Source organism: Carassius gibelio, chromosome A8 (genome assembly GCF_023724105.1).
Source record: "Carassius gibelio isolate Cgi1373 ecotype wild population from Czech Republic chromosome A8, carGib1.2-hapl.c, whole genome shotgun sequence".
Lineage (NCBI taxonomy): Eukaryota > Metazoa > Chordata > Actinopteri > Cypriniformes > Cyprinidae > Carassius > Carassius gibelio.
The window spans coordinates 20544681-20561224 of NC_068378.1; the positions used below are offsets into that span (position 1 = coordinate 20544681).

Consider the following 16544-nt stretch of genomic DNA (forward strand, 5'->3'; position numbering starts at 1 on the left):
TGTTGGTGTTGCAAGTCGGCAATCTGATTGGGTGACGAATAACCACTAAAAACTTCCTTACTAAAGAAGACACCTGCTGATTGGTCCATGCAGCCCGGAGGCGGGACTTATATGACTGCCTGAAAGGAAACCGTACCTCAGTCGCCATTGAGAGTGAGCGCATATTTGATATTGTAGATATAATCGGTTGAAGGCTAACCAGTGTTTACTGTTGAGGCAGGCGAGGGCCAAAGGACGGCACTACATAACACGGCATTAGGCAAATAGACGTATTTGAAAGGATTAGCTTGTGTGTGTTTACAATAACACCGTTTCATATCCGTGTCTGACACTTTTTGCCAGGGTTCTTTGTGTGTCGACAATGGTTTGTTTTTCTCCGTCAGGATCTCTCATGATCATCGGATCATTTTAAATGAATGATAGAGATTAAGTCATCCTATTTAAAAGGGCAGAATCTGGTTGGAGTGATTAAGGGCGGAAAGGAGGGGACAGACAGGATTTCAACATTTAGACAACAAGGAGTTCTGGAAAGGAGATGGGGAATTGTCTGAAATCTCCCACTTCGGATGATATCTCCTTGCTCCACGAATCACAGTCAGACAGGGCCAGTTTCGGTGACGCCAACGATCCGGATCAGGAACCGCCACCCCCGTATCAGGTAAGCTAATGAAACCCCTAAAGAATAAACAAAGAAACTTTCCTTTTGACTAAAATACTGTCTGGGGTCCACGCTCCTGCTTTCTGTTGCAAACAACCACGTTGCTATATTCATAATCTGTAATAGCTTGCAAAAACAAAATCATTCCTATATACGGAAACATAAATCAGTTGCACCAGGCTCCCTCAGGAGCTCCATCTGTTTAATTTCGCCCTAGACAGTGTGCCATACTAAATCCTCTTTGTTCGACATAAACTTGGCCTACAATTCACGTCAGACCGTCCAGACAGATGGACAGCCTGCTATTTCATCTTTACTGCCACCTCCGTGGAGTGTTGATTCACCAGCACCAGCTTTTACTGCGACAAAGTAACAATTATGATTGTGACGAGCTTTGTTTGCAATTGTGACGTCATAGCAATGTTATTCTCCCGGGTATTGTTTCCCCACCCGTTTTTGTCCTTTTTAATATTTACAAAACGTCCACATATTATTGTGTTTCCGTTTCCTAAAAGAATAAATGAGAAGAATCATGTTTGTTTTAATCTGTTGGTAGTTTTTGAAGTACTTTAATTGAAATCACATTCCACTGATTGGGAATCACTGTACTAGGGGACTCCAGGGGCTTAGGGTCCCAGAAAACTTTAATATGGGCTGCAGGAAGGCATCAGATATTTAAAATAAAACAGCGGGTGGCTTTCCAACATTGTCTTGGAGTCAAAAACATGGGAAACTAGGGGATTTTCCCATTTTTAACAACATGTGGAATCAGTTGAAGTTCAAGTCATGAGATCATGTTGTTTAACATGATGTCATCTGGCATATTACTTTGTTAGACATTCATCTCATGTCAGCATGCTGTAACTCTTCCGTGGGATGTCTTGATCGATAGATAGATGCCTTTGTGTTGGGTGAAGCAAACCACATTTAAACGGATAACCATGAATGCATTGTGTGCAGTAAGAAAACATTTGATGTGCTGTTACTGTGTTTTGACAGAAGCAACATGGTATATACAGTGCATATGCACTGAACTGAGATGAAGTTCAAGCACTGTTTGCTGCTGTGAATGCTGTTACATTCTTTTAGTTGTGTATTGATCTTATCTGCTTCACGAAAAGACGGCAACAAACGGTGCTTCCCCATTAGCAAACCGCCATCGGCTCTTCAGATCCAAATGATAGGTAATCACATATGCATCTCAAACAGGCATGCAGTCATTTCCTCAGAGCTACTGTGACGTAACTGTCTCATAAATCTTATGCAAAACCTTCCTTCAGTAGTTTTGGAACATTCTCTCCAGACTTGGTTTCAGTTTTGGCTGGATAATCTAGATGCTGATTGGCATGGAGTGGAAGCAACCACCCAATGAAAGCATCTGGTAGATGGTGGGACGTTTTGTGCTGTACTCCTTGCGCTTATCAGCTGTACTAACAGCATTCTGCCACTTCCTCCTCCACAAATTTGTCTGGAAATAGCCTGAATGTTTTGATGGGCCACAAGATTGACTCAGAGGAGAACCGCAGTTTATAAAATAGCTTATAAACCTGTTTATGAAACATTTCTAGGTAGTGTTGCATGTGTAATCATTGAAGGAGAGTTATGGTGATCACAGACCTGTTTTTGTGTAATTAGCGGATTGTGTTTTTTATAAGCACTCTTTAATTTGCTTTTCCATTGGGTACTGGTGTTCTGTGGTTGTTATTTATTTGCACTCTATACAATTGATAATCATGTTATATAAAGAAATAGCATCCATGTTTGAAGCAAATCTCTCACATTATACAGCTTAAGGGTTGAAATGCAAAAAGAAATACATTATAGGATAAATGTACTCTTTCATGTGGTGCTGGGCTGTCTTTCAAGAGGAGGCACCTTTTTGCACAACGCCAGCAGAAACCATGCACCGCTTTCGGTTTTGTGAAGTTGAGTCTCTGGGGTGCAAGATCAGACAAGGGTGTTTAAAAAAAAAGAAAGAAAAGAAAATGCGCAAAAGACAGCACCATGCTGAATTCACCCAGCGTTTGTTAATGCAATGCTGCTCTGTGCATTATTCCAATGGCACGCTTCAGCCTATTTTCTGAATGTTGGACAGACAGGAGGTCTGTTTGAACCATGCAGTGGATGAAGAAATGCACAGGCTCCTTGAGAACCCAAATCATTCCAAATAACAGCACATTCTTGTGTCGCTTGCCAAGAATGCTTGATGTTTCCCCCCCAGAGTCTCAAGCAGTTAGCTAGAAGAGGCTGTCTGTGCTCTCAAGTATGCCAGGAAACTGTTCTGCTCATTATTATTTTTTAAGTTATAAAGGGATCTTTAAAATGCAGTAGTAGATAGTTGTAAATGCCCTGCTTCATATGCCTTCAAAAACAAGCAAAACTTGTCTTTAACTCAACGCACGCAGACCTGTAAGAGCTTTTTTTTTCTGTGAAACACAAATGAAGTTATGTTGAATAATATTTGAACTGTTTTTGTTCATACAATGAAAGAATAGAACTGGACCCTATTGACTTTCATTATATAGATAAATAAAAAAATAAAAAAAATTTAAAATCAAGGTTTTTTTTTTTGTGGTCCACAAAAAAACTTGTACAGGTTTGGAATGACATGAGGGTAAGCAAATGACAACAGAACACAATTATGAGTCTACTATTTCTTTAAGGTTTCTCTCATTACATGCCACATTATGTGTGTGCAGAATAGGATAAATATGTGTGCATGAAGCTAATTTGCGTCATCAGGAAATGGATCCATAATGCCAGCAGAGGGTTCAACAGGTGTGTTTTTTTATTTATTTACAATTTGCACTCCAAGTCTCAGACCATTCAAATGCGCAGTGGGGAGGGGGATAGGATCCATAAATTATGATGATCATTGTAATTTGAGTGAAAAATTACACGCATTTTTCATCAGCCATTATTGCAGTCTGTACTGTCACATGGTCCTTCAGAATTTATTTAGATTTTCTGTAAAACATTTCCATTTAGGATTTCTGTACTGGTTGATGTCTTATCAAATGCTCTCATGGTTTCTTTAGCTGCTATGTTAAGCAGCATTAGCACAATTGTATAAGGAGCTCAGTAGAGTTAGCCTAGTTTCACACCCTGTGTCTCAGACGGAGACTAAACAGATGAGAACGACTCCGTTTCAGAATAACAGCCGAATCACTCCCACATCTGATCTGATCTGCAACAGTAAATACAGTTCAAGCAGTAAAGCCAAACTGCATTAGTGTTTTGATGCTTTATAGTGAAACTAATTGACACAGGAAGTGAACTTGAGGGAATGATGATGAGGAGACAGACAGGAGTGTAATATGAGGTCTTCCTGGTAGTTTGGAAAGCAGCTGACAGCATTTGCTGACTCATGCGTGAGGCTGTATGTGGTGAGATAAGCCTGTCTGTGTGAGAGAGAAAGGCTGTGTTTGTGTAGGTGCCAACATTAGAAATAATGGAGGTTCCCTTTAGCCTTACAAAAAATGGTCCCAGACAGCAATATAGTGTTGGTCCAGATCCGGCCCACATCTGTCCTGCGTGAATTCGATGCGGGACGGATGTGGGCCGAATCTGGGCTGAAACTGCTTGCTGTCTGGGGTGTGGCTTTCCCACCTTTTGATCCTAAATCAATTCCTTTCTCTTTTTTTGGTTCTGTTTGCCTCGTGCTGTAGTTGCTCCATCTAACACTGAGGCCTTACGTCACCTAGTAGCCAGACAGCTCATCTTATCCTGACTTTACCTCTCTGCTTTGTCCCACATACACACTGGTTCTTCAGACATAGGCACTTTTGATCCAGTAGTCTTTTAGACAATAAATTATGAACTTTCCACCACTTTTCAAATGCTTAGGGTTTCAAACCTGCAACCTTTCAGTTCCAGCTCATGTCCTAGACACTAGGCCTAAATGGCTACTCATACCAACAAAGCCTAAACAATTAAAAACTCTTAACTAATTCTTCGAAACGGCAAAGCTTGTTGAGAATGACTAGAGTGAAGTGGGCAGAAGGAGAGCACTTTCTCTGGTTGATCCGCAAATTGCTAAAAAAAAAAAAAAAAAGAGAGATGGATCTGAAGAAAGGTGTTGATTTCTATGAGGGGAAATCCATGCAGTTTACACAGAAATCATTCATTGGAGATAAATGTCTTTTAAAGTGTCTGTAGAGAAATGCAAAACATCGATTTTAAAAGAGAGTCATTTGATCTACACACAAAAAATGCCATATCATTTTTACTTTTAAAGGATTCACCAAAAATGTATGTAGCGAGTGAACTGTATAAACAAGTAGTTTTAAACAAATGTTCTCCATGTAACCAAATTGTGCTGAAACTGTGCGTGAGTACTCTCTAAACAGTTTGTCTGTCATTTTGGTGTCACCCTGCTTAGGAGCCATTATACACACATGTACATGTAGAGTGTATTAGTGTTTGGTAATGGAGACCTGATTTTGTGCTGAGCTGGTACAGACCGTTTCTGCACCACTGACTTGAGCAGCACTTAAACAGTTGTTTGTTTAACCTTCCTGCGCTTAGAGAGGCATCCACCTCCTCAGTCCTCTCACTAAGAAAATGAGAACAAAGTGTGTGGGAGACAGAAAAAGAAAGAGTGTTGATTGCAGAGCAGTCGCAGAAAAATACTGTCGATTTATTTGCATATACTTTTGAATGTTTAATTTCAGCCTGTATAAAAAATAAAATAAAATAAAAAGTTAGAAAATGTATGATTTATTCTTATGATTAAGAATGAGCAGAAGTTACAACGGGGTCAGTAACTTTTTAAAAAAATAAATTAATACTTCTAATTAATAATATTAATATATTATTAATATATATAATATTATATATATTAATAATATATTAATAATAATAATATTTTATATATATATATATATATATATATTTATTATTATTATTATTATTATTATTATTATTATTATTATTTTCTTTCTGGCAGTAAAATCCCTACAAAAACGTCTGGTAGGGGCTACAAGAAGTTACTTCCTGGGTTCGTGACATCACAAACCCTGATAAACTCCTCCCTTGGGAAAATGGCAGCAAAGGGGCGAGGCCATGCTGTGCTGCTTTAGAGAAGAGGAAGAGAAAACTAGAGATGCACGTAAAATCTATTCATATATGACTCTCGATTGTGTCTTCTAATGGATTCACAAGTTACTATTCCTCGCATTCCCCTCTACATACGCTCTGCATCTCTCTCTCTCTCTCAGCTCCAACATGGACGCGTGTGCAGTTGCCGTACTGTATTAAAGTTTTAATCAGAATAAAAATGTATATTAAATGCTAACATAATCAGTAGCATTTACAAATAACAGTGTATCTAAAAGTGTGAGACAACAAAAAACATAGGTCTACCATTAAAAGCCGCGCTTGCATGATCCTCTTCAATAATATCCTCTGATTCTCAGTCGGGCTCAAACTGATAACCAAAATTATAGACACCGTTGTTTACAATACAATGAAAAATAATGTGTTTTTTTTTTTTTTTTTTTTTTTTTTTTTTTTGAAGCATTAACAAATGTTAGACTGCTCCCCATAAACACAATCAAGCCCTGAAAAAACACAGAACCACCACTTTAATTAAAATGCCAGGTAAATATCACTGATTGCAGAAATACATTATATTCTTTGTTAGTCATGCATTTGAAGATATATGCCTCTTTAACAGCTTCAGTACAGTGAGACTCTTTGTCTTGTTAGTATATGAGTAGCCTGGGAAGCTGATGTTAAAAGTAGCAGCAGTGTTGGAGATGCTAAAGCTCCTCCTCATACTGTCTGTAGTCTCTGTCCACTGTGTAGGGCGGTTGAGTGTCTGGCTGAGTCATGCTAGCCTGTAGCCTCATTTTGGGCTAATCCAGTGAGGTACACCTACAGGAATGTGAAGCACAGATGACTTCATTCCTATGTTTGTTGTGAAAGCACAATCAGCATTGACATTGATTCGATTTCTGGAAAAGATTAAGTCATTAGATGACAGTTTTATCAGGAATAACAGTTGTTTTACTGGTTTATAGTTCAGTTTTATTATCTCTTTGGATTCTGAGGCAGTTGAAGCATGCAGTGTGATGAAGGTTTAGAGATTGTTTTTGTTTAGTCCAGAGAGGGAGTGGTGCTTTCAGCCTTTACTGGAACAGAGTCTGAGAAAGAGAGCAGAAAATGGACCGCTGGACGGTTTGTCTGCTCCAGTAATGAGTGAGGGCCGGATACTGGACGACATGCTTTGTTTAGCACCCAAAGCCTAGCAGACCAAACAAAATTCCCCGCTCGCCAGCTCGCTTTTTTTTTTTTCACGCTTCATCTGTTTGTATCGGACTGTGTGTTTCTTTGTTTGAGAAAAACAAAATAATTCTCTCTTGCTCTCCTGGTGTTGGTCCATTGGAGTGTCTGATGCTGAGCAGTTTAACAGTCTGGAGCTCTGTGCTCTTGATGCCTGAAATATGATCTCTCCAAATAAATTGGTCTTTGTAACATACTGTCTACTAGGATTCCTTTGTCTGGTAAATGTTTAAAGATGGTATACATTAGATGTGTACCTCACTGCTTATAATAACCCCACAATCCACAAATGTGTTTGAATGTGATGCTTTTCTTGTCAATGTTGTTTATTTATTAACAAGGTAAGGGTTTGTTTTACTGCTATATTTACAACAAATTGTAGGGTGTAACGATCCATCTATGTGGTTCGATATGTAGGGCTTTCACAATATTGTAATACCGTGATCAGAGTTGGGTATTAAACAAATTACAGTGTTCTAATTACTTTTCCTGAGAACAGTAATGTTTTGCACATCAGTATGTCCTTTAATAAATCACAGGAGCATGCGAGCTAAAAAGTCGTACAACATTTAGATGCAGTGAAAGGTTGCCTATTATATTTCAAAATGTTGCACTCGATTTTACACATTTTAGTCTGGCATTATAGTTTGGGGAAAGTAAAAATAGTAAATGTGAGCTATGTACTTAATACTTAATATTTAATACTTAGAAAATAGTTAATACTTGGTGTCAAAAATAGTGTTTACAAAACACTGATGTGACCTTTTTTTAAATTGATGATTCTCTATGATTTATTAGAAAGCATTATAGTGTTTAAATATTTGCTTGGTTATATCAGTCTGTTAAGTCAGACTAAATCTTGTTTTTCTTTTTTTTATGTTACATATTATATAGAATTATTATAAACTATTATACAGTACATTAGATGTTATGTTATGTATTTTGTCATATCTACATTTCAAAATTTGGCTTTTTTGATAAGCCTGTTCTACACATTTAATATTTTATAATATATATTTTGTCGTGTGAAAATTTAGTTTTGTTTGTTTAAACATAGTGACCGGCTCAAAAGGGCAATATATTATGTATTATATTATATATATTTTATATATATCATATAAAAACTTTTTGTTAGTTTGAACACGCCAACCAGCCCAACATCTATTTTTCAGCCAGTAGCAGATGGGACGAGGGTTTAGATAGGTTTGGTGATTCTAGCGCCATAAAAATGATAGACATTTCTTTTAAGATGTACCTTCATACATAAATGCTGCCTGTGAAGTCACTGACTGACTGGGCAGCGACTCCACCTTTATTAGCTTTCCATAAAGTGAAACGCAAGAGTTGTCAGAACGATCATGTTTCGATTTTACTTCCAGCTAAACACACACAGACACACACACACACACACCTTTATTTGCTGGACCACAGAGTGCTGACCACTGCATTATGAGTGTGTACGTGCCTCACAGATGTTTTTCTGTTGGTTGTGTCTTTAGCCAGTGTGCTGTTAAATAGGTAGTGTAACCTGTCTGATGTGTCCGTCATGTGATTGTATTCAATATGGCTGTTGCGTAACCTAATTCTCAAGTGAGCGCTGAACCTGATCTTCGAGCTCACCTTTAATCTGATCTGAAAACAGAACTGCACTACGCCATGGTTGCTTTTCCCAGCAGCACCTCTCGAGTCCTCCGGCCTGGTTTCTACAGAACATATCTCACTCCTGCCTATGGGCTTTACTCCCCTGTGTGGAAACTTGTCCTACTTCTGATTCATCGTTATCGGGGTTGCGTGCGTATATGAATGTGGGTTAGAGGTTTATAATGTAAGGAAGTAATAAATATCTGTCAAGTATGATTATCTGTGGAGCAATATCTGTAGATTTGGCCGTGTGTGGCTGTTCTGAGATGAAGCAGTGCTGATTTTTTTTTTTTTTTTTTTGCTCCCAAGACTGCAAGCTCTCAGAGTGTGAAACCTCCAGTCCAATAAACATCAGCACCATCATCCACAAATCAACAATCATTTACAAGACTAATTAATGATAGGGACAGGGAGACATGATCTGAATTCCGGGGTACAATCATTGACACCTGAACTGATTTTACTGTGTTTTATACAAGTTTTCCTTTTCATGAAGTTCTAATAAATGCTTATATTTTGATTCTCATTTGCTATGAACACTACTGTGACATCTACTTGTTCTAATGACCTTATTTTAGGTTTTAGCAGAATGCATTGCACACAGAGCTTAAACATGCTCACAGTCTCCCAAACAGCTTTCATTAGTGAATGCTGAGCAGGCGTCTGTCTCAATGGGAGCTATTGTTCACCTCCCTCCCTTCATAAGCACCCTTTGGACTCAATATGGTCCCATTTGGGCTTTTCAAATCAAAATGGAGCAAAAAGGGAGAGATTGCCCCCTAGTGGAGCTTTAGATGCACGTGCCTCAAATATTAAGATGCTTACTCATTACTGTATTAAGCAATATTTAGCTGTGTAGTCAATTCTGGATAAGCTTGGTCATATGTGACTGCATTACATTCAGTGGCATAGAAGTGATTAAAGGTTTCAACCCTGATTGATGAATATTCACTATTGTTATATGTTCTTATACTATACGTATGTGTGTTTTCAGGAGCAGATCCATGTGCCTGTGTATCACCCCACTCCCAGCCAGGCCCGGCTGGCAACCCAGCTGACCGAAGAGGAGCAGGTGCGGATCGCTCAAAGGATCGGCCTCATCCAGCATCTTCCCAAAGGGGTCTGCGATCCAGGCAGTGACGGCACTGAGAAGAAGATTAGAGAGTAAGTGATGATACTGTTTGTTTCTTAGTTATATGAAAGGTGTTGAAGGCATCATTTGTTTTTCCCCAATCTAGCTCAAAAACTTAAAGTCCTTTCCTTTCACTATAAATATGCCATGTGTATATTTATAGTGAAAGAGTTTTTTGAGCTAGATTTGGGAAAAAATGGTGCTCTTAGATGATGCCTTCGATAGCTTTCATGTAACTAAGCAAACGGACAGATACACAGGTTAAGAATCAGGTTAAGCAGAAATCTGCTATTACTATGACTATGGTTAAATTACAAGATTATTTAAATGTTTAACTGCATTAGGCCTACATTTATAATGCATTGCCTTATGGAATTAAATTATAATCAGCAAGTTTCAACAAGGATGCAACAAACTGTTCAGAAGTAAAATGCATTTACAAATGTTGCAAAATATTTCAATTTTAAATAAATGCTGTTCTTTTGAACTTCATATTCATCAAAGAATCCTGGAAAGATGTATCACGGTTTCCACAAAAATATTAAACGGGCCAACCATTTTCAACATTGGCAATAATTGGCAGGAATAAGTTACATTATAAAATGAGTGCTGTCAATCAAAAAAAAAAGTATAAACTAATAATCGAACTTTTAATTTCTTAAATTGATCACGATTAATCTCACCTTAATCTTAAAGTTTTTAAATATACTTTTATATTGCAATAATTTCACGTTCAATTTTCAAATTAATGTACAAACAACATAAATAGTGTTTTTTTTATGTATATTTGTTTAAAGGCATCCACGTCTCTATGAAATTATATAATATTACATTTAATATTATATAATATTACCCCCTAATATTTAACCAATGACTATATGCATTCAGTATTACAGTATAATTGAGAGCTATATGTTTGAACATTTATTAGACTCTAAAAAATAGCAACTTAAATACCAATTTAAGTGAACTTAAAACAATCTTCACATAAACCCTTTATAATAAATTTCATATTTACCTGTGCCCTTCAGCAATTATGAAATTTGATGTGGTCATAAATATATTCTGCATCTAAATAAACCGAATTATTAGTAATTATTAGAAGTAAAAGAGATAGAAGCATGTAAACCTGTGTCTGTTCCTGACCATTCTGTTGTGTGACTATTGAATTATTTTTGAATTGCAGTTCAGTAAATTATTCTTCCTGGCATTCTAATTCAATTTCCGATTCAACATCCGGCAGGCGTGACCAACTTTTAAATTATGCATTATGCCTGTCAGCAGTCTATGGAAACGTTGTGCCCTGTGTTGCCAAGCTTATTGTGGTGTGTGTTAACACGTTCTCTCTCCACACAGGTGTGTGATCTGCATGATGGACTTTGTGTATGGAGACCCCATCCGGTTCCTGCCCTGTATGCACATCTACCACCTGGACTGCATAGATGACTGGCTGATGAGGTCCTTCACGTGTCCCTCCTGTATGGAGCCTGTAGATGCTGCCTTGCTCTCGTCCTACGAAACTAACTGACTACTGCCTGCACTGATCCCTGCCGTACACACACAACCCTTGAGTCCTGTCCTCACACGGCCCTTTGCATAAAGAGACTAACTGTCCGCTTGACTTTGGTGTGGGATGGTGTGCCTGTGGCATCATGGGATAAAGGAGGCCACATTGATAATTCAACCTCTCCTGCATTGTCCTGCTGGACAGGGAAATCTGCAGGAGCCCTTTTGCACCCTGAAAACTTTATCATTCGATTCCTTTGTCTCTCATTGACGACACCTACAAGCCGGTCCCACTTTTCCACTGTAGCAACACTTACACTGGAAGGAGACGAACCTTCGAGAAACATACTGGAGGACTTGCATCTTTAACATTCAGTCTGTATTTAATTCTTTCTTTCTCCATGTCGGTTTCCATAAAGGGCTCGTTTCATTTCTGTTGAAGCTGCAGTGGAGCAAAACAAATGGCATTGCACATACACATGCAAAAAAAAAAAGAAGAAAGAAAAAAGTCTCATGAATTTTGCACTTTGGCTCAAAGATTTAAGGCCAACTTTATACACACACATGTGCATATGTGCACACCAGAAATCATCAAAAACAATATTTTGTTTAACCATATGTTAGCTTTTGAGTTTGTATGTTTTTTTGTTTGTTTTAAACTACTCCATGAACACTTCAGCTGCCCAATGTGTGCTCTGTATCACTTGTGAGCACCAAGTCTAAATGGATTTGGTGCAGCAATAAAAAAAAAATATCACAAAAAAGAAATATATATAAGCATTACATAGTTTTTCCTCTTGCATTACCAGGTCACAATAATGGCTGATCTCACATATTGGTCATGCTGACTGGTCATTGTTAATTTTTTCTTTGTGAATTAATTTTTTCTTCTTTTTGTTTAAAATCATCAGTACTGTTCAACCCAACCCATCAGTACTGTAGTAACCCAACCGAAAAATGTCACTGAAAGTGGCTATGAGGTCAGCCTGGAGTGATTAATGCAATATAGGCCGTAGTGACTCATGAAAGTACACGTATGAGTGTGTGAAACTGCTCAATAATGAGAATTTCACCTTCGTCGCTGGTGCACTGGTGTGTTTAGTTAACTTTATTGTAAATAGTGCAATGATATATATTTACTTTAATTTTACATTTTCAGTAACAGATACTTTAAGAGAAGTATGTAGGACATCATAAGGGACTCATAAGCTTTGAAATCGTTTTTTTGATTCCTCATGGATAAGTAATATATGAGTATTTCCCTTCTTGCAGTTTGCAGGGTTTTTTTTTTTTTTGTGTGTGTATAGGATCACAGGCATTATGATCACACCCAAAGCGGAGATGTGCTTGTATAGCTGTTTGATGTTTTTTTTTTTAAATGAAAGATGGTTTATGCTTAGGGAAATTATGCCCAGCCCTTTCTCTCTCTGTCTATAAAAGAAAGCACAAGAGAGCATAGAAATCAAGCCTCTATTTTTCTTAACTCAAATTTTATAAAAAGAGAAAGTAATTGCTAAAACTTAGAAGTGGTAGTAGGTATGCGCCTTTGGCATTAAATCTGTCTCCTAATTAATCAAAATGGGGAAAAAACTTTTTTTTCTGGTGGTTAGTGGCTGCTATTGAAGTGAAGATTTTCATTTTTTCCTCGTGTTTGAACTCATGCCTTGTGTAGAGTGACTGTAAGTGTGTAGTTAATGAAGGTGAGGGATACATATTCTTCATAGAAAATTCATTGGCCTGGTTTTGCACAGTACTTTTAGTTGTAGGATTGTCTTTTCTTTTTTTTTTCTGTCTCCGCTTACAGCGTGGAGCTGTATTGCCTTAGACCAGACAAGCAGGAGGCTTTTGGCTGGACATCTTGGGCTGACAGGGGCTCTACACCAGCATCGGGAGGACAGAATGATGATGATGATGATGATGATGATAAATGGGCATTTGGACATAAAAAACTTTGCTCACAGACACTTTTTGCTCCTGAGAAGACATGTCATCAATGCAATGCCATACAGAAATAGATACACCATGATGTGCTGGGAGCTCATGGACATAACCTGTGATCTGTTTGTATGTGGCACGTGTGTGTAATGCTGTGAGAGTGTCCCGTTTGTCTGTCGGTGAATATATATATATAAATGTATGTATATATGAAATTATGCTTCTTCTATGTACTAAATAATAAATAGAATTTATGCTATGTAATTGTCTGTGCCTTTATTGTTTTGTTTGAATACCAGTTTTTAATATTAAAAGGATTTTCTGTAATGCAAGGTAATTCTTATTGTAAATTTAATTGAAAAACATATAATACTTAAATGAAAGTTAGAAACAAATTGGATTTCTATATTTATTATTTCTTAAATGTGGTCTTGAAATAATTAAAATCACAATAATAGACAGACTCTGTTTGAATAAACTAATAAAACCGTAGCACTTTTTACATTTTTACTGAATACACCAAACAATTATTTTTTGTCTGTGATTGTGGATGTTTTTGATTTAGGAAAGAAGCAATTCAGATATTTTCTAATGGTTCACATGTTTATTCTCCCCACTCACTGTACATCCATGATTAATGTAAATTAAAGTAATCTGGAGTCAAATCGTTACCCTTTTTACACTTTTACTTTTCTTTGTTAAATTACGTCAGTAGCCTACGTAATGCGTTGCGTAGCGCGCTGAAAACCTCGTAAAAACGTTACTGTTTATACTGCAATAACATTTGTGCGTCACTAGAGGGCGCATATTACTGTTGCGCACATGAACTGCTGAGTCACTTAGTAGGCCATGTCCAGCCATTTTCACTTTTTTTTCGCATTTTATTTTTTCTCTTTCAAAAACAAACATACAAAGATATTTAGCCATTTTCACTTAGTTTTAAAACTGCACTTGCCTTTTTTTTTAAATTGGGATGACCATCACTAGATGAGCTAATATTGTGGTCATGCTGTTAATCACAAATCAGAGCTTGTTTTCTTATTGTGTATTATATTTTAATCCAGTGCCATTCATCTTGTTATTGGTGTATGCATTTCTTAAGTGTATTTTGTATGAGATGTTTCATTAATAATAGCCAACATACTTGAAAAAAAAAATGTATGTGTACATGTGTAAAAATGTTATAAATATTTCCTGCACTGACAAATGCATACAGGGAAAGGTGGACTTTGGTGGTTGTCACTTTTTTTCTCCCAGTGAATATGTCTCAATGTAGGATTATTTTCGCTTTCTGTGCTACTACATACCTTAAAGTCTTGGCTGCAAAAAAAAAACAAAAAACAAAAAAACACTGAACACACACTTGTTTCCAAGTGGGAAAAAAAGTCATTAAACACATTAACTCACACTACTACACATGGGGTAAGTTGTCACAGTATGATGCTGCTTTGCACTGACATTGATTTGAGGAGAATATCTTTTATTGAAAAAAAAAAAATTACATTTAAATCTAAATATTGAAAATTAAATACTTCCACAATATGTCTTTTTGTAGTAATGGCTTTTCAGCAGCGTGTAAACGAACATGAAAAACATTTAAAATTATTAATAAATAAAATAACTTGTGTCATATAATTATATTTATTTGTAAAAAAAAAAAAATTGGAAATAAAAAGATTTTCAAAAAGCATTTTAATTATTGACATTGACATAATACATAATGCATAATAACTATACATGTGGCAACCTGACTTGACCTGAAAGTCCCTGAAATTCCTCCTCTATATATTTACATACACATAATATATGCAAATAAATATTTGTTTAATATCTGCCATACAGTAATATAGTTTGCATAGACACCCAGTAAACTGCCAGTAAGAGAAAACCTCATTAAGTATTTCTTTCAACAAATTAGGTTCAGGTGTAACTCCTGATAGGCACAATAAAAAGGTGCGTTTAGAAATACTTTGTGAACAGGAGTAAAGTAGGCCACTGGTATGTCATCTATCAGCATTGCTAGACATGGTTAAGCAGGCAGCTCCATTACTATCACAACATGACAAGGATACATCAGATAAACTGGGCTGATCATTTTCAGCAACTTGTCAAATCTTTCTGTCAGTTCAGAGGCTCCACATTTTGTTATTTTTATTCTTTTAATTCATCTTACTTTCAGCAGTGATAATCACATTTCCATTCTATCTATCTATCTATCTATCTATATCTATCTATCTATCTATCTATCTATCTATCTATCTATCTATCTATCTATCTATCTGAAAAATCTGCTCATCATATTTTGTGTATTTGTGACTCAACCCCCAGTGCTTGCAGAAAGTGGAAGGAAGCTGCACTTGAATTGACGTCTGTGCTGTCAGTCACTGCAACTACAAATGACCTTGAAAATGGAAAGTAAAATGCACAGCGTTTTTTCCCAAAAGTCTGATAAATGTGCCCCTGTTGAACTGGCCAGTGGCACACAACCACGGGGGAAAACAAAGTTTTCAAGTGGCACTCCACCATGGCAGCTGCTGACAAGCACTTGTAACGCTCATAAATTACAAAGCAGCAAACTTGTTATGTTGGCCACAAAATCAATGACACTTTAGCTGTAATGCAACGGGTGTTTTATTCAGCATCCTGCATTCAATTTCAAACATAAAGCAAGATAGGTTGGCCATATATTTATATTACTACTACTATAATGCTACTACTATCTAAAATGACATCAACTATTTATACCAAAAAACTTTTTTTTTAATTTTTATGGGTTAAATCAGGTACAAATAGCTCTTTAAGGGAATAATTCCAGGTTGCCACTTTTTTTTTTACAGTGTTTTTATTTTTGAATATTGAATTTAAAAACAGTGGCTTAAATAAGCAATTATCCTATGCACACTTGAAATATTTTGTTATTCTTAAGTAAAACATGACATAAATAGATGTATGCACACAAATAAACCCATTCTGAATCAATACAAGGACTAACCATCATTTTTCTAACATGAAAGATTTTGACACTCAGTGACCTCACTGGGACAAAACAAAATACTGCAGTTGAGCAATTAAACAGACACTGGAAAAACAATCAGACACAGGCCTGGGCAAACAGTTTGTGAAATGCAGATGAAAGGTCTGCCACATGATGCTCCTTCGTCTCCATTTGGTTAAAATGGACCTGATCTTGTAGCAGGGTGACTTAAAATAAAATATAAATGAATGAATGAATACATTATACACATTTTGTTTTTCACATTTTTCTTTTATATAAATTATATTGTTCTGTATGTTTTTCCATGTGACCAATTATATGTTTAAAATAAAATTACTGAATGAGCAAAAAGGAACTCCAACATTCATAAGAATTAACCCTTATGCAATACA

At 36.6% G+C, this 16544-nt stretch overlaps 1 protein-coding gene across 1 annotated transcript; it reads left to right on the plus strand.

Annotated features, from left to right (window-relative positions):
- Positions 1-90: 90 nt before the first annotated feature.
- Positions 91-13416, plus strand: LOC128018838 (RING finger protein 11-like). The gene is made up of 3 exons (XM_052604651.1): positions 91-658; positions 9579-9748; positions 11073-13416. Exons 1-3 carry the CDS (start codon positions 536-538, stop codon positions 11242-11244), a joined length of 465 nt encoding a protein of 154 aa, XP_052460611.1. The 5' UTR covers positions 91-535; the 3' UTR covers positions 11245-13416.
- The last annotated feature ends 3128 nt before the right edge of the window (positions 13417-16544 follow it).

Coding starts and splice junctions, on each gene's coding strand:
- LOC128018838 (XM_052604651.1), top strand. CDS start 536: ATGGGGAATTGTCTGAAATCTCCCACTTCGGATGATATCTCCTTGCTC. Junction 659..9,578: donor AACCGCCACCCCCGTATCAG/GTAAGCTAATGA, acceptor GTGTGTTTTCAG/GAGCAGATCCATGTGCCTGT. Junction 9,749..11,072: donor ACTGAGAAGAAGATTAGAGA/GTAAGTGATGAT, acceptor CTCTCCACACAG/GTGTGTGATCTGCATGATGG.